We start from the raw sequence: 22,627 nt of genomic DNA, 5'->3' as shown, positions 1-22,627 counted from the left end.
GAAAGGTGAACTGGAAATTTAGTGCCATACACGCCATGCAATTTAGGTTCTGACACAATAGACGTGTATACACTGACATATTAAATGCAGACAAAATTAACCTAATGCAAAATTAACACAAAAGCACAATACATGTTTCATTCATTGAAAGTTTTGCGTGCTAATCAATTCTATTCATCCAATTTCAAATTTACCTAATGTAAAATATAGATTGCATGGTGCAATCAATTGCAAGAAGTACTCACCACACTTATCATTGTTATCACCTTTGTTTTTTTACCCTGTCACTATTATCATTAGATAAATATATGAAAAAAACAATTTATACTTATTCCATCACCTTTTTTTTAATTTTACCAGCCACCATTCTGTCTCACATGCATTATATAAAAATACAAAAAGTATTATATTATTAATCTAATTTTTTTATTTAAATAATCCTTGATTCGATCACACTTTTATTTGAGTAAAATGACACCGTTCCCGCTTTCGGATCATTCATGTATATTTTTTTTTCTAGGTTTGTAATTAGACTGCACTAAATTAATAAATGTTTCTTCTTTTCACAAATGTATCATAGCTTTTATGATTGCATTGCAACTAACATATTTTTTCCTCAACATCATTTGTTTACTCTGAATTGGTTTACAAATCTCCCACTTTAACGTAAAACTTGTAGTAACCTTAGATGTACCCTTCTGTTTGCTAGTGCACCAAACCATTTTGTGCCTCCTATACATGCACAACATTAATTTGAATTAGAAGAAATTGCTTAATTTGAATTATCTAAACAATTATTTTGGACCTTTCATTGTTCAGCACAATTTCTTATCCTTCTTGGGTGGAATTTTCCACGACTAGGGGCCCCAGGCATGTGGAATGTGGATCAAAAGCAGATGTAGAATCCCGGCAATGACTATATTTTATTTTCAACTGAAAATGCCAAGCAACTTCCGTTGCAAAAGCATCCGACCCAGATTGTCAAAGAAGCGCTGCACCAAAAAATCCTCATAACTCTTGTCACTTCCGTTTGAGTCAAAGCAGTTCCTTGCTGCTTCTAACTACAGCTAAAACCTTCCACTGCAAAAGAGTATTCTTATCTGAAGACTGTACCCAAGGAACAAGAAGAATGGCTGATGCAATTATAGCTTCCACAATAGAGGTAGCGTTGGAGAAGACACTTTCCCTTGCCAATGAAAGGATTGGCAAGTTATTCCAATTCAAGGAGGATTTGGAGACCCTGAAAGGATCTGTTGCCATGATCCAAGCTGTCTTGGCTGATGCTGAGGAAAAGCAAATGCATGACAAGGCCGTGCAACTGTGGCTCCAGAGGCTAGAAGCCGTGGCGTTTGATGCCGAGAATTTGTTGGACGAGCTGAATTATGAAGCTCTTCGTCGCCATCTCGTGGACAAGGTACGCTCCTTCATCCTGTCCTCTGACATTAATATTGTTTTCCGACGGAGAATGGCCTCTAAGATCAGGGACATCAACAAGAAGTTGTATAAGATCAATAAAGAAGCCAATGATTTTGGACTGATCAGATTCCAAAGGGCAAGTTTCCCCCCTTCTACTACTGCTAAAGTCACACTAAATAGAGAGACGGATTCTATTGCTGGCCACTATGTTGTAGGAAGAGCTAAGGATGAAACAAGGCTGGTGGAGATCCTGCTAAGCTTGTCAAGAAAAACCGTTTCTGTAATTCCCATCCTTGGGATGGGCGGATTGGGAAAGACAACTTTAGCTCAATCTATATACAAAAATAGTCAAGTTCATAGCCATTTTGAGAAAAAAATTTGGGTTTGTGTGTCCGACAATTTTGACGTGACCAGGCTTTTGAAAATGATTTTAGAAGCACTCACAAGAAGAAATGTTGAAATGACCAGTAGGGATGTCATCGTCCAGGAAATTCGAGAATAACTTGTGGGAAAAAAAATTTTCTTGTTCTTGATGATGTCTGGACCGAAAATCTTACCTTGTGGGATGATTTTTTTGGTTCATTACTGGGGCTAAATGCAACTAATGGAAATTGGTGTGTTGTGACTACTCGTAAACAACAAACTGCATCCATTGTGGCCACACATGATCCTTATGTGCTAGGAAAGCTATCTGATGATGATTGTTGGTCTATCCTAACAAAGAAAGCCATTGCAGGTGGAGAAATTCTCAAACAATTGCATGTCATGAAAAAGGAAATTATAAAAAAATGTGGTGGTCTACCACTGGCTGCAAGTGTAATGGGAGGTTTATTGCGCATGAAGAGAAAAGAGGAGTGGCAATTGGTTTTGAAGAATAAGCTTTCAAATTTCAGTGGAGATGAAGATGGTGTCATGGAAATACTTAAATTGAGTTTTGATTGTTTACCATCTCCATCCATTAAGAAATGTTTTGCATATTGTTCTATATTTCCTAAGGATACTATGATGAAAGGAGATATACTAATCGAACTTTGGATGGCAGAAGGTTTGCTCCAAGCAGATGTCAACAACCAAATGATGATGGAGGAAATTGGAATGAATTGTCTGAGAATTTTATTACAGAGTTCGTTGTTTGCAGAAACCAAAAGTTATCAGGAAACACGTTATTATAAGATGCATGATCTAGTGCACGACCTCGCAGAGTCAATGTCAAAGTCTACTAAAGTTATTAACAATATTCGTTACCTTGCGGTAGATTTATCTGGTGGCAGAGAAGAAAAAGAAAAACTTTTGGAAAGTCTATCAACTTCGCTTCGTACATTGTTTGTAAAGGGTGACCTATCTGGTGATATGTTAATGAAGTTGAAGAACTTGTATGTTTTGAATTTGTCTCATGCAACAACTCAAGAGCTACCGATCACTATTGGCAAATTGACACATTTGCGATATGTTAACCTTTCGAGTTCTAGAATCTGTATTTTGCCAGACTCCCTTTGCAAGCTTTATAATTTGCAGACATTGGCACTAGATAGCATGTATGTCAAAGATCTTCCGAAGGGGATGTGCAATTTGATTAGCTTGAGACATCTCTACTTTTACACCTTTGATGAAAAATTTCAAATGCCGCTAGAGATGAGACGACTATCTTGCCTTCAGACACTAGAGTTCTTTAATGTGGGTCGAGAAAAGGGTCGACAAATTGAAGAGCTTGGATGCTTGAAAAACCTCAAAGGCAGTTTAAGTATACGCAATCTTCAACTAGTAAAGGATAGGAAAGCGGCTGAGGAAGCAAATCTATTTGGAAAGGCAAATCTATTTAGGCTGATACTTGTGTGGGCCTTGGCTTGGGATCGAGAAGGTGACAACTACAACTACGACAAAGATGTGTTAGATGGCCTTAAGCCTCATCCAAATTTGGAGGAGTTGGTAATTCAGCGTTTTATGGGTGATCAATTTCCTCGATGGTCAATGGATTTGCCAATAACACTTCCCAAGTTAGCGCGTTTGGAGTTTTATTATTGCCACAGATGCAGAGAACTCCTTCCCTTGCAAAACTTTACGTTTCTTAAAGAGCTGGTGATTTGGTTTTGCCGTGGGTTAACGAGTCTACCCAGTGACATGCTACAGTCTTGTATCTCTCTCCAAAAGCTTCAGGTGGCTTATTGCGACAAGCTTATCTCCTTTCCGCTTGATTTGCAACAAACGCCTTCTCTTTTGGAGTTGGAATTATACGCGTGTCCCAAACTGAAAACAAGTATGATGCCCAAAGGATTTGGTTTCCTACCCAGCTTAAATCGCCTTGAAATTGGTCCCTTCTCAGATGATGATGACCATGAAAATTCTTCAATTTACAATGAATTTGATTGGTCTGGATTGATATCCTTCTCCTCTTTGTCATCCATACTATGTGACCTAGAATTATTTGGGTTGCCACACATGGAGTTCCTACCACATCAGATCCAATACTTGACCACTCTCACGTCACTTCGGCTACATGACTTTGGAGGTATAAAAGCTCTGCCAGATTGGTTCGGAAACTTTGCTGCTCTTGAATACCTATGTTTATTTGGTTTCAAAGAGCTTCGACATTTACCCTCTGAGGATGCCATGAGAAGTCTCACCAAACTAAAAGTTCTACTGGTTTATGGTTCTCCTCTGTTAAAAGAAAAGTGCACTCCTGAGAGCAGCGGCCTCGACTCCCAGTGGTCCAAAATTTCTCATATTCAACTCCTATTAATAAGCGATTAACAGTTCATCTTCAGATCAAATTCAATCATGTAAGATTGCTTGCTACCTACGCATAAGACATCTTTGCCTTCTCTTCACTTCCCACTCTAATCAACCTTCTCGATAAGTGTATTATACATTCTTTTAAGTAGTATTATGTGCGTATTTTTTGGTATAATTTAGGGTTTTTACGGTGTAACTTGCTCTCTAAGTCTTTAACTTTTGCAAGATTCATTTAGGAAGTTGAACGTACAAATGTGGTTATATTGGTAGGATTTGAGGAGAATTATCAATATTGGATCGAGGCGAATTCATTTGAATTCATTAGTGGCTGATTCAATGATGATTTGGAATTAGAAGAGCATCAAATGCAAGTATTATTGTTTCATTGCATGAACAAACATTGGGGCATCTTGCTTATGATCTTAGTGCATTGGATAGAAAGACACAAGAAAACGTAACAAAAGAGAAAACACAGGCTCTGAATACACGAGTTGAGGTCACGTATTCCAAGCCTGCTTATTCTCTCCTATTTTTTTGTAACTTGTTTTGCAACTTGCCCTATTTTCACACTTCTTTTCTGCTCAATTCTTGCACAGAATTTAGGCTACACATGCTCAAGAAACTCTAGAAAAGTGCAAAAGAAATTTTATGTCATCTTATTTAGCACTTTTTGACTCTCTTGAACACTATATATTTAAGAATCACTAAAGAGAGAAAGAAGAGAAGAGGAGGGACAAGAATCACTGCAAGGAGAAAATGTGATGTGCATTTAGCACTATATATGAAAGAATCATTTAGCACTTTTCCACAGTGATGTGATGTGCAAGGAGAAGACTCGCCGACCTCTTGCTGCATTTTTTTTTTGCTTTCATATTTCCTTGTAGTTTTTTATTTTAACTCTTTTTATTGTACAAGTTTAACTTGAACTTCTCATCTTGCATTTGGGACTTGTGGCAGTTTTCATAGATGGTTGTAGATTCGTCGATGGCTCGTGATTCAAGATTGAGCTGGATCTCAGCCATTGAATTGGGGAGTAACTTGTTTTTACTTTTTCTTCTTCGCTTTCCCTACACATTGAGGAAAATGTGTATGTTAAGTGTGGGGGAGGAAATGCTGTTAAGTAGGAGTCACTTTGGTGCTTATATGGTAAATGCTTGGATATGATATTATAAATTTGTCTTGTGCTTAAAATTGTTGGCTTTTGGGTTTGCCGGCAGGAAGTTTCATCCAATTTTAAAGAGAAACTCTGTCAAAATTTTTTCAAAATCTTGTCCAAATTTCAAAATTTGCCCCAAGTCTTTCACAAATTGTTCATTTAAATCCACAAGTGCAAGAAGTTCATGTCCCTTTTGTTTTAAAATTCTCCTATACAAGTGAGATGATTTTAGTAATTGAACAATTCAATTCTCACTTGACTTGGAAACAATTATAATATGACTAGAATTATTGCATGTAAGAAAGTATATATTGTAAAATAAAGAAAATTATGCCTACATTTTGCATAGTAAATGAAATCTCTCATCTTACTTATTTTTACAAGTAATTGATTTATATAGTTGCTAGAATATTTTTCTTCCAAATGTGACCTTATTGAGGGATTTTATGGTAAAAATATTCAATAAATTTTTATACTGAGTAACCGAGAGTTTTATCTACAAATATCGACTTTCGCGTCAAAAGGTATTGGAATTGGGAGTAATAAGTGAAGTTTTGAGTAACCGGAAATCTTCATCTAAAAATATCAATCTTCGTCAAAAGGCATTTTCACAATTTTAAGAGTAAATAAAAGAAAAAAGAAAGTGAATAGTTCCCTCTTAAGGTTTGTGAAGCTAAACATCTCATTTAGAAGGAAGAAAATCTCCAAGGTAACTATATATGTTAGTTATTTGTGAAATTAGGTAAGATAGAGAGATTAAATTTGTTTGGTTGAATTTTGAGTGTAATTATCTCTCTTTTACATGATATGATGAGTATTACGGTTAATAGGAAAAAATTGCATAATCAAAGCTTGCCAAAGTTAAGAGAGATTGAGTTTCAAGTTCACTTGATTCATTTCACTTCTTAAATTATTGCTGGTTTGTATTTTTTATTGCTCGAGGACAAGCAATGATTTAAGTGTGGAGGAATTATATGAAAAAAACTAAAAAGTTACCGTGGTTATTCTTCACAATTTTCTCTTCTTCCTTTTTCTCGTCCTATTTATTATCTTTCAAAGCTGCGGCATTAGCATTTCTTGCCAAGTTCAAAATACCGTGCTTCTCATTTACTCCTAACAACATAATACTCTTGTAACCGTCGATTAACATGAAACCAATCACCTATCCTGTTCTGTGCTTTGATGTATTACTATAACTCTGTTAATATTCTGTTCCACACTTTGTTTTTGTAGGATTGACAGAACAATAGCTTCACGAAATTATCTAAATTGTTTTGTTAGATCTCTTGTTTACTACATAATGTCTGAGCTTGAATTTTCTATTTTGCAGTGATCTTAGGCTCAAGGTTTAAGTGGATATCTCCATTGGCCATTAATTACTCATTGAATTGCAAGGCCAGTAGCTTGGACAAAAATATTTATGATGGCAATTTTTCTTTCGTATCGGTGCCTTATAAAGCCAGCACTTGATATCCTTGTTGTCGGAGCTTGCACATTGTCTATCTGCCTTTTCAGTCACGAGGTCCAGCAGTAAGAATTTACCTGCTATATTACTATAAATTTGCTTAATTTTTTCCCTGGCTTTTTGTCTTTGAAACTAGTTGTACCTCAATTGCAGAAAGTTTTCTGTCTGTGTTTTGATTGCTCAATGACTGTCAGCTGGCCTGTACAATCTACTGGGAAAAAATTTCTTGCCCCAGCTTATCAGATGTTTTTGAAGAGCCATCATTACCAGGACTTTTTGATGATCTTTATTGGCAGTTTGATGACCATTACTAGAGAAATAGATTGACCATTAAGAGGTTTTGCAAACTTTCGAGTGTTATCGCAAGGTTAGCATATCTAAGTCAAAAAAATATACATACATTGTATCGAGTCCTAGTACCTGCTCATTATCTTTAGGGTAAAAGTGGCAAAAGAAACTCACTTTTGTAAGATTCCATCACAAGAAAATGTAATAGAACTTCCTGTTCTTTCATAGTTATAATGCAGGAACAAGCTTTCTCGAGGGCTTTCATCAAACTTAGGCATACACACCACCATTTACTGTGAAAATTTTATTTTCTTATTGATTTGTTTAAAAAAAGGAAAAAGATAATGCGTTATATTCATGGAGTAAATCCTCAAATGAATGTATGTCAAAGCAAAAAAAATTGTGAACTAGCAACCGCAGACAAAGATTTTAGACTTCTTAATTTATAGCTTCTTTTGTTTCTATAGGAGAACTTACTCTAATGAAACTTTTATGAAGATTTCTATTTGTTACCTTTTGTGAGGTGATATAGATGGTAACTAAAATGATTATGTTGCAAAGTTTAGGAGGATCTGCTTCCAAGGATGTTGTCTAGCAGTGCAATAGCTGGAATTTGAGAGGATTCCATTGTGCACCTTTAGACCAGCAATTCTTGCCGCACTCCTTTCTTCAATGCTTCCCAAGATGATTTTTGTGGTCTCTTGCTTAGATGAACATACGTTAGAATTGTGAAGCTTCTTCAGCACCGTATATATTGCCGGAACTCAATAATTTTTTGCCTGCACGTCCTACAAATAGCCCATCGACATATAATAACAACGAGCGGTCTAGTTTTGTTGATTTTCCATATTTGGTTCTGTGGATTGTAAGATATTATTGCTAAAGTCAGCCCACTCTCTTTAAACTTGTGATTCTAAGGGGATGAAATGGTTTCTCTGTAACTTTTACCTCTCAAAAATGCATTTAGATACTTCTCTGAACCATTTGATTAGTAATAGCTCTGGGTCTCAAAATAATGGTTTTTTTGACTCACTTTTTCTCGGTTATGATTTTCTAGCCATGAAGACAATGGTCAATCAAGGGGTTTTCGCATCATCGCTTTGGTGTTTTGGTTCAAATTTCTGGTAATTTAAGATACGCTTCTCTTTTTTCACTACTCAATTTTGACTTTTAATCGCTTTGATTTTTAATATGCTACATGTAAAACAAAAGAAATCTTGTCATTGTGAAGATATTGCCGAGGTAGCCGAGGACGATGTACTGTTCATGCAATGAAGTTGCACAAAACTTGGTACTTGGTGGAGTATCTTCCAACATGGTCAAGTTTAAGCAGGATGTTTTGAAGCCTTTCAAAAGCTAGTCAAGTCTACTTGTTGCAACTTGCTGCTCTTAGTGAATCCACCTTGAACTGTCCAAATGATTCAGCAATTTGTAGTCACAATAATGAGGGGCTGATTTACTTGTAACTGAATTAGCTATCTCTGGCATACTGCTCGTCGTTAGAAATTAGAACTAGCTGGTGTTTTGGTTGCAGTTATATGCGGATTTTGCTGTGACTTAATGGCTCATTTTCTGAGTTCCACCACATAGATCTCAATCGTTAATTGTGCTATCTTATAAGCTGTGAATTATGGAAGTAAATTGGCAATTTGGGAAATTATGCAACTGTTAAACTTTAGTTTGTTGAATGCTTTGTTCAGGGAAGAAAACACTGTCACTAACCACATATAAAATTCAATTATGGAATACAGATATTCAAGAGCAGATTTTTTGATGTGGAGAATCAAGCACAATGTCAAAGCTGAGAACTTTTTTGTATTTACGTCTACGGTACAAAATTCTTTGTTTTAAATAAAAACTAGCAGTTTACTTTTACCAGATGTCTGCTGCTTCCAGTTGTACGCTATGATTGCTGAAGGGAGCAAGTGGAAATGCTTGCTCTAAACTTTCACCTCTTGAATATGTAATTGTCATCTTGCTCCAAATTACCCGGTTATTGGCATTCTCTATCGTGTCTCTTGAATGATGGGATTCTACTGATTCTCCTCGGTATAAATCGGAACGGACAATTGAGGGAACTCTCACTGCCCTTGGTTGTGAAATTAGTGGTTTGATAATTTACAGTACCGATAATCTTCTTCCACTACTTAATAGTTGGGTTTTAACCACTTCAATATGCAATGAGTTAACTAAAACCTTAAAAAATTGTCATGTTTAAGACGTTTGTATCTTGCAGGTCTGAAAGAGTTCGCATTCATGGCAACTCTGTCTGGACCTGTCTCTGCCTTTCATTCTTGTTGGTGCCGCATATTATAACTATATTGTTATAGAACAACACTTTTCTCAGTGTTTCAAACACAAACGGGTGTAATGTCTATGGCACTACTGGTACTTGTAGACTGAGCAGGAAGATTTGATATCTGCTTACTAATTTAGGTTAGAAAAGAACAGCGAAAAAAAAAATACTGAATTAGCTTTCTGAATAATTGCTAAACATTAATGTCATGCAATTTCCAGTTAAGCCTTATGATTTGCTATGTGGTGTCCCGATTCTAGTATTTCTGTTTTGCAGTGACAGTAGGCTTAAAGCTCAGACAGACATTTTGACGGCTCCTAATTACCGCCTTTTCTTTGGATAATCCTTTCTTGAATTTCATCATGGCACTGCCTTTTTCACTTCCTTTGTCTCTGCTGGCCAAAGCTTCTTGATTTCTTGTTGCAAATATGGTGCCTTCAAACTGTCAATCAGCTATAGCAGTTTTAGTCATGATTTGTGGCAGTACTAATAATTCACTGATTATTGTAGTGAATTTGCTATTCTGTCTCAGACTCATCGTTTCTGAAATTAGCTTCTACTTAGTTGCCAAAAACTGTTGTAGTATCTTTAACTATTGACCAGAGATATCTACATTTTTCGTGCTTCCCTTTTCTAGACATAATCTGATGTTCAGATGATATGTAAAGTTGCAATTACAACAACAACTATTAGTTTTCCTCCTACTTTCTAATTGAGCACCTTCATAGTCTCTGCATCTCTTTGGTTGTATGGATTGGCTCTTTTGTTTTCTTTTTTTTTTTTTGGAGCAAAACTTGTTCATTTTTATTGATAGAAAGGATCAGTACTTACACAGTGGCAAAGTCCACCTTTACATCAGCTATATACTCAAAGCATTTATCCGAGATTCCCCACTCAATAATCAGTTGTTGTGAGTCTGTGGCACCCATCTCCATGAAACACCAATATCATCACTATATAAAAAGTATGAATGTTGGTTTTAGGAAGTGCAAGTGTAAGCACTTTTTTATCTTAGTTTTTGTTATCCCTAAATTACCCTCATGTCTTTTAATTAGAATTATTGCATTTTAATATGGCACTAATTAAAAAAAATAAAACACTCCAATTGATTACATTTCAATAGTATTGGTAATTAGAATAATTGTCATTACTATATAAAAAGTATGAATGTTGGTTTTAGGGAGTGCAAGTGTAAGCACGGTTTTATCTTAGTTTTTGTTATCCCTAAATTACCCTCATGTCTTTTAATTAGAATTATTGTATTTTAATATGGCACTAATTACAAGAAATAAAACACTCCAATTAATTACATTTTAATAGTATTGGTAATTAGAATTAAAAATTGCTCATTAAAAACTATTTATCTACTCTTGGACTCCATTCCCAATTATTATACATATCAAAATTTCTTAATTGAAGCATGAAAAATTTCTCATGAGTCATTAGTTGTCATTGTAAGAAGAAAAATCAATCTCAAAAAATAGATACTCTCTAGAAAATGGAGAAACATATAAGGACAAGTGAACCCTTATTCATCTGTATGTCTTCATACATATATCACGAGTAAATTTTACAATTATGCTCTTTTTACCAATATGAAGAATTTTTTATGTTGCACCCAATGGAATTTCAATATACAAAAATTGATGACTCCTTTATAACTAAAATAGTAGTATTAAACTGGAAAAAAATCTAAAATAGAACCATACAAACCACTATCATCATTAATAGCAACCGATCAAAAAAAATTGAAAAAAAATTGTAAACTATTTATAAAATGACATAAAGTAAATAGCAAATGAATTAAAAAACTAGAATACAATTCAAATAATACCAAAGACAACATCAAAATGACTCTGATCTCGGGGAAGACAAACAATATTGGTTTGAGCAAACCAAGTCCATCCATCAAGTCAGAAGTCATCCCTAATGATAAAATAAGAATTATAATAAGGGTAAATTTAAAATGAAGAATGATAAAATGGAAATGATATCCAAATTGTTTTTGGTGATGTTCAAACTACCCTTATTTTTCTAATGATTACATATATTTATTGTATTGCAATATTAGTGAATAATGGAAGCGGTTATGAAATGAAAAGCTTTAAAATTAAGTAAATTTCATTTATGGTGACAATTGTAATTAGACATATTTAGTGCATTCCAATAATTGATAATAATGATAGCGGTTATGGATTAAAAGTTGGCAATTAAAAAATAAAACACCAAAAAATTAATATTAAAATTATTAATTGGTCACAATTCTCATTCCAATTCCATGATCATAGAAAAAACTAATACTAAAACCAAAAATATTGTGCTTATATGAAAAAAGTAGACTTGTTGCTTTTGTTTCGCATTGGATTGTGCTAAAAACATGAATAAAAGAAAAGCAAAATAGAAAAAACTTCAACTATCTCTATCTATAAAATTTCAATTGTTAGAATGTACAAACCAAAAAAACTTTACGTGGTGGATCATTTTGACTCCATTATTGACAAAAATAGAATTAATATAGAGGTGGCAAAATGGGCGGGATGGGCGGGATTTGATTGGGTTTGAGATGGAATCGAGTCATATGGGTTTGGGCCCAACCTTACCCATACGTGTTTTGGGACTAACTTGGGCGGGATCACTTTGGGATGGGTTTAGATTGATCCCGCCCAATACCCAAATCTATTTTCTACCTATTTTTTTTCCTTTAATTCATTTTTTATTTTTTATATAAATTTAATATTTTTTATTTATTAAATTTCTTTTAGTTTTATTAAATAAACATGCAAGTACTTTATACTCAAGATTCCCGCCAAAAATTGGATTAACAAATAAAGGAAAAAATAGATATACAACCATATTCCAACATATATCAAGATGGTCAAGGTACTCAGGGTGTTGAATATTTATTCTCATCATTGTCCAAGGATGACAGGTCTAAATTGACTGAAATGCTGGAAATTCTTGTGGATATTGACTAGGAAGACTACTAGATTATATTCGTTAGTATGACTATAAAAATTGTTAAAGATAATTTTTGAATCTAAGACTCCGTTTGGATTGGCTATTTTTTCAAAAAATAAGTTTTTCAAATACAATATTACAGTAATATACAATAATTCAAAAAATATCCCATCTATATTAGTATATCAAATATTTCAAAAAAAAAATTTATAGTAAAAATTTTTCATATACACTACTACAATAAAATATTTCAAAAACACCCCCCAAAAATAACTAATCCAAACGGAGCCCTTGCTTTTTGAGCCCAATGGGTACCCAAGTAGTTCCCAAGATTTCCCATCAATTAATGGGTACAATTGGGATTTGTCCCATTTTAAACCCAATATCAAATTTCAGTACCCATCCCGCCCAAAGTCCCCATGGGCATGGGTAACCCATTGGGACTTGGGACAAATTGCCACCTCTAAATTAATATAATACAAAGAATTCAAATTACATGTATGTTTAATTTTCTAACTTAATTATATTCTTCATTTATAAACAATTGTGATGATTGTAGTTTATATGCAATAGAATCATGAATATACAATAATTTTGGTAAAACATGATATTATCAATATTTGATATGTTAGAGTTCAAGTTATAAATTAAAAAGTGTTTGGGTCATAATTTCAAATTTAATCCTAAACGATATGTCAACTACATTGGAATGTTTTCTGTCTCTTTTCATTTAATAAAAATTTTAAAAGTAACTAGCTTAAAAAAATAAATAATATAAAAATATTATTATTATGATGTTGGTGATCAAAATTTCATAAAAAAGTTTTAGTATCTAAAGAATAATACATTTTAAGATATTACAATAACGTGCAAAGCACGTGAACTATTACTAGTGTCTAGAAGTATCTATAATTTCGGCAACTATACCCGTGGAGGTTACTGTTTCCTATTGGAAGATCACCAGATTTCTTGCTTTGCAGATGTAGTATGTTGAGACAGCCAAGGCTGTTCTGCGAAACCTGTCAATGAGCGAAGGGGATTTCCAATGTTCACATATCCAGGACAGTTCTGAAGACCACAGTTGGGGCCTCCTAGGGGACAGGCACATGGACAGAACTTTACTCCACACCGCTGCTGATACAGAGCATGCAAAAGAACCACATTTCCTCATTCTGTCTTTAGTGTTCAGCCTTTTTCTACACAGCACCCATGGAATAAAAGAGAACTTAGGGATTTATCCCTTGTCCCAATACCAGCATGTACCTGGGGACTTCAGGTGATGCAAGCCTAAGAATTTGTAAAGCAGACTTGACATTATACACGCCTGAGTTGCAGGGTGCCCACACAGCGACATCTCTCTCCTTTGGATTAAGAGCTGGTTGACAAGAAGTGAGCTGTCGAAGCCTTCTAACTTCCACATTAGACTTCCTCCCACTAGGCCATTTCCAAGCACCGTCACAGAAACATTTTGCTGCAGGATCAGACTTCGATGGATTGAAGCCAGCAAGCAAGTTCTCAGAGAAGTGCAGAAAAGCAAGTTCTCAGAGGGTGCCATCGATCACACCAAAAGTTGGTTTTCTGTCCATTTCCAATCACCTGTTTAATGAAGCCTTGACCTATAGTTCTCAATTTTAAGAGTTTCGATTGGCTCTGCTCTTCAGTCTTCATTATCTTCTCTGCTAACTTAATGAAACTAATGTCAAGTTCCTGGTTGAATCGCAATGATAAACTCACTTTGGTATCGCATCAATCAGACTGTCACGCCTTATTTTGCACAAGATTTTCTTGGGTTTGCCATTTTGCAAGAGTTTTTAAGAATTAGATTATGTGATGCTTATTAAGTGTGTGTCGCAGTCCAGCTTCCTTCATCATATTTCTGCTACTTGTGCTAGTTGGTTCTATGGGTTGAAATTTCTATCCAATTTCACCGCCTTACATGTAGCTGGTAGCGTATTCATTTGCCTCAGATTGCCATCTAATTCATCTTTCATGCGTATTGGGATCAGCAATTCGTGGCATTCAATTTGTATTATTCGACTTCTTCAGGACCAGCCGCCATATGTATAGCTGGAATTGCCAATGTGTAAAGGCATCTTGGAGGGAGAGTTCAGTTTTATTGCTGATTTGCTAACAAAGGAAAATAATGACTTTTATGTAAAAGAAATGAAGCTTTATACCATAGTATGTCTGAGCACAGAAAATCGCTTTGAGGTTTAAGCAATGGAATCATTGTTTCTTCTTCTTTCAGATTTTCCAGGATCCGATTTTGCATTTCACTGGGTGAACACCAATGGCTATCTACTTTTCTTGGTTTACTGGGGCTTGGGCTAGAATCAAATTGATAGAGCGTTTTTCTTGCCAGTCGGCCTGAATTGGCAGTTGGACTTCTTTGACAAACATGATATGTGTCCTTCGGCCAAGAAATCATAGAAGTTGGAGTGGGTTTGGGGCGCGAGTAAGGGTGGCGAGGTATCGGGGCGGGGCAGGGGAGCTTTTTGGACAAATCCGCCCCATTATAATCATTTAGAAGGCCTAATAATTATTTGTTAATTTAAAATAACAAGCCTGATTATTGAGCCAAAAAGCAAAACATAACATATATGTTTGCAAAACATAACTTAGTTTTTGGCTAATGAAAATACTCAATGTAAAATTGTCGAGTCAATTAATTTCATATATACAATCCAAATAAGGTTTGTCGCCCCCAACTCTTGAGAAAACCAAAGAAAATAAGATGTCTATTTTAATTCGAGTTCTTGAGGACCAATAATTAAGACCAAAGTATATTTCAAGTTCATTTTCCAAGGATAAACTAATGAAATTAATGTTTCCAAAGAGCAATTATAGTTCTTATTTTGCTTTTAACAATTTTAACTTGGAAATTAATAATTGTCCTTCGCGAATGCAACAATCATTGAGATATTGTCCACAATCAAAAAAGTTGAAGGCCCCAGCATTCAATCAGAAAACAACGATGGTTGAGAAAGTTAAAGTGAAAATGCCAATGCAAAAGCATCCAAATTTGTAAGGTTTGTGACATATAAATGTCAAAAATATTAAGTTAATATGACTTACCAATTAGATAAAAGTTGCCAAAACAACAATTTCACGTAATTCTCGTTTTTTTTGTTATAATTTCATTGTTGTGGACATATCTTAGGTGGAACAACCATTCATATATTTTCCAACAACCAAAAAAAAAAAAAATGATGAAGGCCCAAGCAAAAACAATGATTGAAAAGCATCTAAAGTTACAATAATTGAGAAGTGAAAATGCAAATGCAAAGGCATCTAAAGTTTGTCGAGGAAGCGTTCCATTTCTATGCAGACTAATTATCAATGCTCTTTTCTTCATAACCACTTATTCTAGTCTAGATAAGTTTACCAGTTCCCGACTGCAAAAAACCTTCCTTTATTTAAAAAAAATAATAAAAATCTTGATTTGATGACTCTGGTCGAGGAAGGAGAAATGGCTGAGACTTGTATTATTGTGGAAAAACCACGCTTTTCTTGTTAGGAACTTCAATAATCCATACTTTAAAAACCAGCATTTCTTCTGAAAAACCTTCAGTAATCGTATGAATTAATTCAATCTCCACATTCTGAAGTCTTCATTCGGGCTTAGACAATCTCCTGTGATCATGACGCCATTTAAACTCGTGCTCATATTACAAGCAAAATATTTAGTGGTGAAAATTAGGATCGTTCCTTTCAAGGGAAAGGTCCAAGACAACCAACAAATTAAGCAAAACAAAGGCCTGTTTCTCTTTAGAGTCAGTAGATTGTCTGTTGCTACTTTAAAAAAACTCCTCGAATTTGAACCACTTAAATCTTGTATATGGAAAAATGATTTCTTCATTACTTTCCATTTCATCACCGGTTTACCATTCCTACAACTTCTCGGGCGACCATTATTGAAATGAGAAAATGGGGCAATAAATTGGTGGTGTTAAAAGGGCATAAATCAAGATTCTGTGAAGAGTAAAGCTAAAAAAAAAAACTTTGAATTGCATAAGAAAAAAGGCCGTATCATGATCATGATAAAGGGCGAATATTGTGAGATTGGAATTCGAAATTGGTTCTACTGGAGAAGCAAAGGAAAGTTTGAATTTGGAACTTCGACTTGCATGTACTTGAGAACGCAATTGGAGAATCTCAAATTATTAATTTTAGCTTCGCCTGAGTTTTCCTATGCAAATATATGAATTTGGAGCTTCCTATCTAACTGACTATACTATGCCAAACCAAGGAAACCCAATTAAACCAAAAACAATATTCAACAAACAATATCCTCAACAGGGTAGTCTTCTGAAGCCCTCACCAGAAATGACCCCAAAAAAAAAGAAGTAAATCTTAGTTTCCATAGGAAGATTATCCATCTCCCAATCACTTAAGCATGAATACATTTGCACTATTATTGAAGTGTAAAATTCTTAGTGCCTTTGACCAATGTCAGAACAAAAGGAAAGAATGGAGTGAGATACAAATGGAGTTACCAACTATGTTTTCAGAACCGGACCGGATATCGACTCGGCCGAGATCAGGGGTCAGGGGTCAATGGGTTCGACCGGGGGTCGATAGGGGTCGAACCGGATGACGTCATAAATAAAAATTATTTAAAAATTAAAATATTATATATAAAATATCTAATAATATATTAATATTAATAAAGGTATATTCATATATATTTGATGTTTCAAATATATTTAACAAGAAAATACAAAAAAATTAGAACAATCAAGTAGCAATTTATGTTATTTAATAAATATTAACAAGTTTAGAATTAAAATTATGAGTTTAATTGAAAAATAACATCAAATTTTAGGACAATATTTATAAAGTATGAAATATTTGAGATATATTAATAAGTTTTAACAATTTAGGGGGTCAAAACATAATATTGAAAAAATTGAGTTTTTTTTGCCCGTTGCTATTCCTACCGAACAGTGGTAGTGTTAGCGCCAATTGAGAAAAACTGAGCTGATGACAAGTGACAACAGGTTTGTCTAACAATTAGCTGGTGCCTGCGAGACGAGGACACGTAGGTCCCACCTTAAACGCTCACCTTTATAGATTATCGAGGTGCTGACTGCTGACTAACTAGTCTCGGCCACATGAAACCATTGAACCGGAAAAACCGGTTTTTTCCCGGTCAAACCCGATTTTTGACCGTCTTTGACCGGGCTTTAAATTTCCGGTTTTCTACCATGACTCGGACCGGACACTTGATCGGTTCCCGGTTCGACCGGCCGGTCCGGTCCGAGTTTCAAAACAGAGGTTACCAATCACAATTATGTTATTGAATCTCACTGGCAGCCATAATAATGACAACACATTTCTTTCTTGAGTCGAACTTAGTTAGACTAAATAACTAATATTATCCTCAAAACTGCCTCCCATTCCTGTATAAACCCATTCAAGAAATTTTCCTTCAATTTTGCTTTAAAAGTCTTCCCATAATGCTGTCATACAACTTAATAGATGTTTGATCCATTCTCGCATCATTATAGTTGGGTTCATAGAAGTTTAGAATCATGAATATTTCCTAACACAAATTTCTTTTGCATTTCTTTTTTGAGATAAAACCAGCTTTCTTGTTTTTGAGATTTCTTGTTCAGTTTACTTTTCTCTTTTACAAATTAACATTTATGTAGCGTCTTCCTAATCCAAGTCTGTTTCATAAGAAAATTCAATACAATAAGTTTCTCTGTTTAATATAAAACCGAAACATTGATGTCACACAAATATCCTCAATAACATTAGAAAAGGATTTGAAGTAATAGTACAGCCTTTATATGAGTTGTTAAATTCCTTTAAGTTTGATGTGCTTGAAAACTTCCAAATATAAATATGTCCTCGTTTTATTTCTCAAGAACTAGAAAATGGGCAGAACAAAGTAGTCAAAGTAGATTGTCATTTTCCTTTTATTTATTATTATTATTATTATTTGGGTACATTTTTATCCTTAAGGACAATGGTTTCTTGTAGGACTGTCAATGGGGCTGGGCCAGCCCGTGCGCGGCTTGTTCGGCTTGACAAAAAGTCCAATTAGCCCGACCTTTTAGTGAGCCGGTATGAGATTGAGCCTAAAAATTAGGCTCGAATTAAATATGAGTCGAATTTAGGTCTCAATAGGCTCAAACCCGATATAGGCCCGACCCTTTACTTACCTATATATATAATATTTATATTTTGATATTATGTATAATTATATATCCAAATATAATTTTACTAAATACTAAATATATATAAATTACAAATTACAAAAATACATCTGAAGACTCTTCTATGAGCTTTCTTCAGAGCCAATATTAATAATGCATAACTGAATCTCTACCTTTCTTATTGGTTTAGTAAATTTTTGTATTGGTATAATATTAGTTGATTTCTTTATGTTCTAGAAACACAAATCATCAAGCATGTTTGGATTCAAATCACAAGATTATAAAAAAGTTTCAACTTTCAAAGATGTATTGGCTTATGACCGCATGTTTTATTACTATTTTTCATGTATTTTGAATGAATTAAATATAAATATTGTTGAAAATTTTTTGGTTTATGTACTTTTGAAGAATTATTATTTGTTCGTGCTTAGTTTTAATATTATAGTCTTGTAAATGTTAAATTAGTTTTACAACTTAATAGTTATAGTAATTATATTAAGATAGAAAATTAAGGTAATAAGTGAGCTTGGGTTAAACCTAAATAAGGCTTATAGTCCGAATATTATGTGAGTTAAATATGAATTTCACATATATTAACCCGAAACTTATAGCTCGAAGACCAAAAATATTATAAATTAAATGAGTTGAACTCAAGCTCATGAAAATCCGACTCATTAGGCTCGATCGATAGCCCTAGTTTCTCGTGCCTCTTGGGTCAGACCACTATTCCGACAACCCTCTTAGATTTTTTCCACAACTGAAGTCCCAACAATCAGAAACAGATGTTGTGAGGCGCAAATGAAATGGTCAATTTACAGTCTGCTTAACATTACATAAGCTGGAGTTCTTCCCATTTGTCCTAATCTCAAGCATCTTCTTTGTTTTCATTCAAGAGACGATAATATGTAAAACTAACCAGTTGACATAATCAGCAATTGTTGTGTGTGTTTCAAAAGTTATAATAGCAGAGCATAGAATCTCTTTGTCATGGGTAGGAAAGTGTTAATACCGCAAAACATTAGGGGGTTTTGTGTCATTAAATTTCCTCTCCACCTTGCCCCCTTTTTCTTTCAGTGCATGTGTAAGAGCTTATGGAATGATTCAATGTGTATTTACCATATTAGAAAGAATTAGGGGTAAATTTTTTTAATGATCTATAATTTAGTGTTTTTTCACATGATTTTCTTATATTTCAAAAAATTACGTGCAACCCCCTTGAAAGTATCAAACTAATGGAACCTACCTTTTTAAATCACTGCAATTTAAAGTTTATCACACGATCTCTTATGTTTCAAAAGTTACACGTAGACCCTTCGAAAGTATCAAACTATTGGAAGTTGTCCTCCCTAATACCTTTGTAATAGAAAGTAGAAACTAAGAAGCCAATGGAAGAAAATAGAGACCTTCAGAATTTTTGTGGCGCCTTTTAATGGGGTAGCCTTGACATTTTCAGTGACTTCTTTGCAGGGGATGACTTCCAGCAGCTCAAGTAGTGGAGGTCATTTATTGATTTTGTAACTAGTAAAGGATTATACAAACGAGCATTAAACAATAGGGGAGCTCATTTATAATTTATTCAAAGTGTTAACATGATTTTAATAGCACCATTTTAAATTCCAAGCTACGTTATTCTAAAGTTGATGAATGCTAACAGAGATTAGATATAGTTTCACAACAAAACAAAGTATTTTATTTATGGCCTTTTCTTTTACATTCTATGTTTTCAAGATGTTACTAGCCAACTTTTTCTTTTCTTTTCGCAACATGTCATTGTACGCGATAAAAATTTCAAGTCTGCAAAACGACACGAAAAATACACGACAAATGTATGATATATAAATTTAGAAAAATATGTAGGTACAATCTCTGGGGTTTTCTCGAACTTATGGAGAGCTTCCTTCGATTCTTCTCCTCGAACACCAATCCAAGGGCTTCGCAGCTTGTTCTTGGATCAACCACCGACTCCTTCAAATCTTGATATGGAAGATTTGAAGGATTTGAAAATACTTGAAGGCTCAAGCCTTGATATGCGGAAGACTTGAGGAGCTTTGAGACCCAGACCTTCGTAGCTTGAAGCTTCAATACTTGAGTGTATGAGATGCTTCTTGATATCTCTGTGTCCCCTTAACTTGGTTGAGAGACCTCTATTTATAGTTGTAGCAAGAGGTGGAGGTTGAAATCATGTACACCACTCTACTTGCCTAGCAAGACGTACAGTCATATTAGGACTGTGCTAGTTAAATATTATCTCTTCATTAATAAAGAGATAAGTAATTTCTCGATTGGCTAGACTTGCGGGGACACGTGACGTGGCGCTATTTTACTGGCCAGGCCATTGCAGTATATAAGAGATATACTTGGATTAAATAACTCTAAATATTATCCCTTTAATAAGAAATAAATACTTAGATATTTATCCAATAGGTATGTGATATGATATGATTTGGTTGGTGAAGATACCCCTGCGATTTGAATTGGTTTGGAACACCTCAACTTGACACGTGGAGGAATATAATTGGCTATTTAATAACCAAACTTTCCAAGTGTACATGCCATATGGCAATATCCGATTGGATAAAAATATTTTATAGACCAATGGTAATTTTTAGAATTTAATTAAAATTCCATTGTCTACAGTCATATATAACTCCATAATATAAATATGATGTCATTTTGAACAAATTGACTGTACTAAATTACTCAAGAAAGAGACTCTTTGGCTAAGTTAAACACATATAAAATAAAATACACACCTTCACTTGATCTCAAATGTGATAGATCCTTTCAATAATATAAAAAAAGAAATTTATCAAGTACATTTATCTCATATAACAAGAAAGAAATATCTTCCGTTAAATTCAAAAATTTTGCCCTTGACACAGTTTATTAAGAAATTTATGGGGAAAAAAATTTCTCTTGCAAATTGTATTTGAAAGTGCGTTGATTGTGATGATTGATGATTATGTAATTTTGATTGAAGTAAAGTAATGTGGGTATATGTCCATGAAACTAAAATTTAAGAATTTGCCTTAACACGCTTTTATGTACAATATCACTAAAAATACATATTAGCACTAAGTTTTTATCTTTCTAATCATCACTAAGTGTACTAAAGAACAATACATTTTTTTCTACATTTAAAGGTCACTACTCATAAAGCACGACAAAGTTTAATGTATTAAACTCTAGTTATCCGTTAAATACAAGGGAAATATTAACACACTTCACTATTTGTTAATCGCATTCCCATCTTTTACTTATCATATAGTCTAATAAATAAATATCATATGTTAAAAATAATAATGGAAATGTCACTAGCAAAAAAGATAGAGTGCCGTTAACAATTCTCTAAATCTAATCTAATCTATCTAACTATATAAAAGTGAGAGTTGGCTGAATGAACAGTAAAAGTGTATCCGTTGGTTATTTCGGTATTGATTGATATTTTTGGGCTATTGCGGTCCATTTGCATCGGTTCCCTGATAGTTCCTCATGTGATTAGCATTAGCCTTAGTTAGTTCCTTATTTTTTGGTAATGCCATTTGCTGTTTCTCCCTTACTCAGGACGCTAGAAGATGCATGCTATAGTTGGTTGATTCCTTTGTAATTTTATTTGTTCTTTGTTCCTCTTTATTTTGCATCATTGTTGCCGCAGAGATGGGACACCTTAGCTGTTCATGTGTATTAGTTTAGCCTTAGTTGTGCCTTATTTTCCAGTTATGCCATTTATCTTTCCCTTCATTCAACATGTATGTTATATTTACTTGGTTGCATTGTTCTCTAAATTTTCAAAAATAACTAGCTCACAATTATTTTACATATTATAAAATTATTTCCTACATCAATATTTACAAAACAAACTTTACAAAATATTACTAGACAAACACAAATTATTAACAGGGGTTACATTTGCCTACCCTGCGGATGGCGCAGCCCCCAGACTAGTATAATACTAAAGCGGAAAGGACATTTTTCACACAGCAATGATTAGTTGGCGATTGTCATTCTATTAGCCATCACTCCAATCACCTACAGAAGTGTTGCCCATTAAGTCCTTATACGAGTCCTATCTTGGCCCAAGCCTCTTGCCTCCTACAAAATTTGGGTTCATCCAAGAACCACTTGCTGTAGTGGGAAGAAAACCTTTAACACAA

The 22,627-nt window shown here is 34.3% G+C and overlaps 2 protein-coding genes across 8 annotated transcripts; both read left to right on the top strand.

Moving 5' to 3' along the window:
* Window positions 1–1,129: 1,129 nt before the first annotated feature.
* On the top strand, window positions 1,130–1,918 carry LOC140012701 (putative disease resistance protein RGA4). The gene has a single exon (XM_072060985.1). It carries the CDS (start codon window positions 1,130–1,132, stop codon window positions 1,916–1,918), a length of 789 nt encoding a protein of 262 aa, XP_071917086.1.
* Window positions 1,919–2,181: 263 nt separating this feature from the next.
* On the top strand, window positions 2,182–8,640 carry LOC113704132 (putative disease resistance protein RGA3). 7 transcript variants are annotated; one of them, XM_027225800.2, is made up of 5 exons: window positions 2,182–4,193; window positions 5,104–5,292; window positions 6,633–6,832; window positions 8,113–8,179; window positions 8,287–8,640. In XM_027225800.2, the coding sequence occupies exon 1, from the start codon at window positions 2,182–2,184 to the stop codon at window positions 4,162–4,164; it is 1,983 nt and encodes a 660-aa protein (XP_027081601.1). In that variant the 3' UTR covers window positions 4,165–4,193; window positions 5,104–5,292; window positions 6,633–6,832; window positions 8,113–8,179; window positions 8,287–8,640. The 7 variants fall into 7 exon arrangements, with proteins under 7 accessions (XP_027081601.1, XP_027081606.1, XP_027081604.1 ...); XM_027225805.2 differs by adding an exon at window positions 6,921–7,134 and having other exon boundaries at window positions 5,104–6,824; XM_027225803.2 differs by adding an exon at window positions 6,962–7,134 and having other exon boundaries at window positions 5,104–6,832.
* The last annotated feature ends 13,987 nt before the right edge of the window (window positions 8,641–22,627 follow it).

Source organism: Coffea arabica, chromosome 8e (genome assembly GCF_036785885.1).
Source record: "Coffea arabica cultivar ET-39 chromosome 8e, Coffea Arabica ET-39 HiFi, whole genome shotgun sequence".
In the NCBI taxonomy this organism is placed as follows: Eukaryota; Viridiplantae; Streptophyta; class Magnoliopsida; order Gentianales; family Rubiaceae; genus Coffea; species Coffea arabica.
This window is presented reverse-complemented; position numbering and strand designations above follow the sequence as displayed.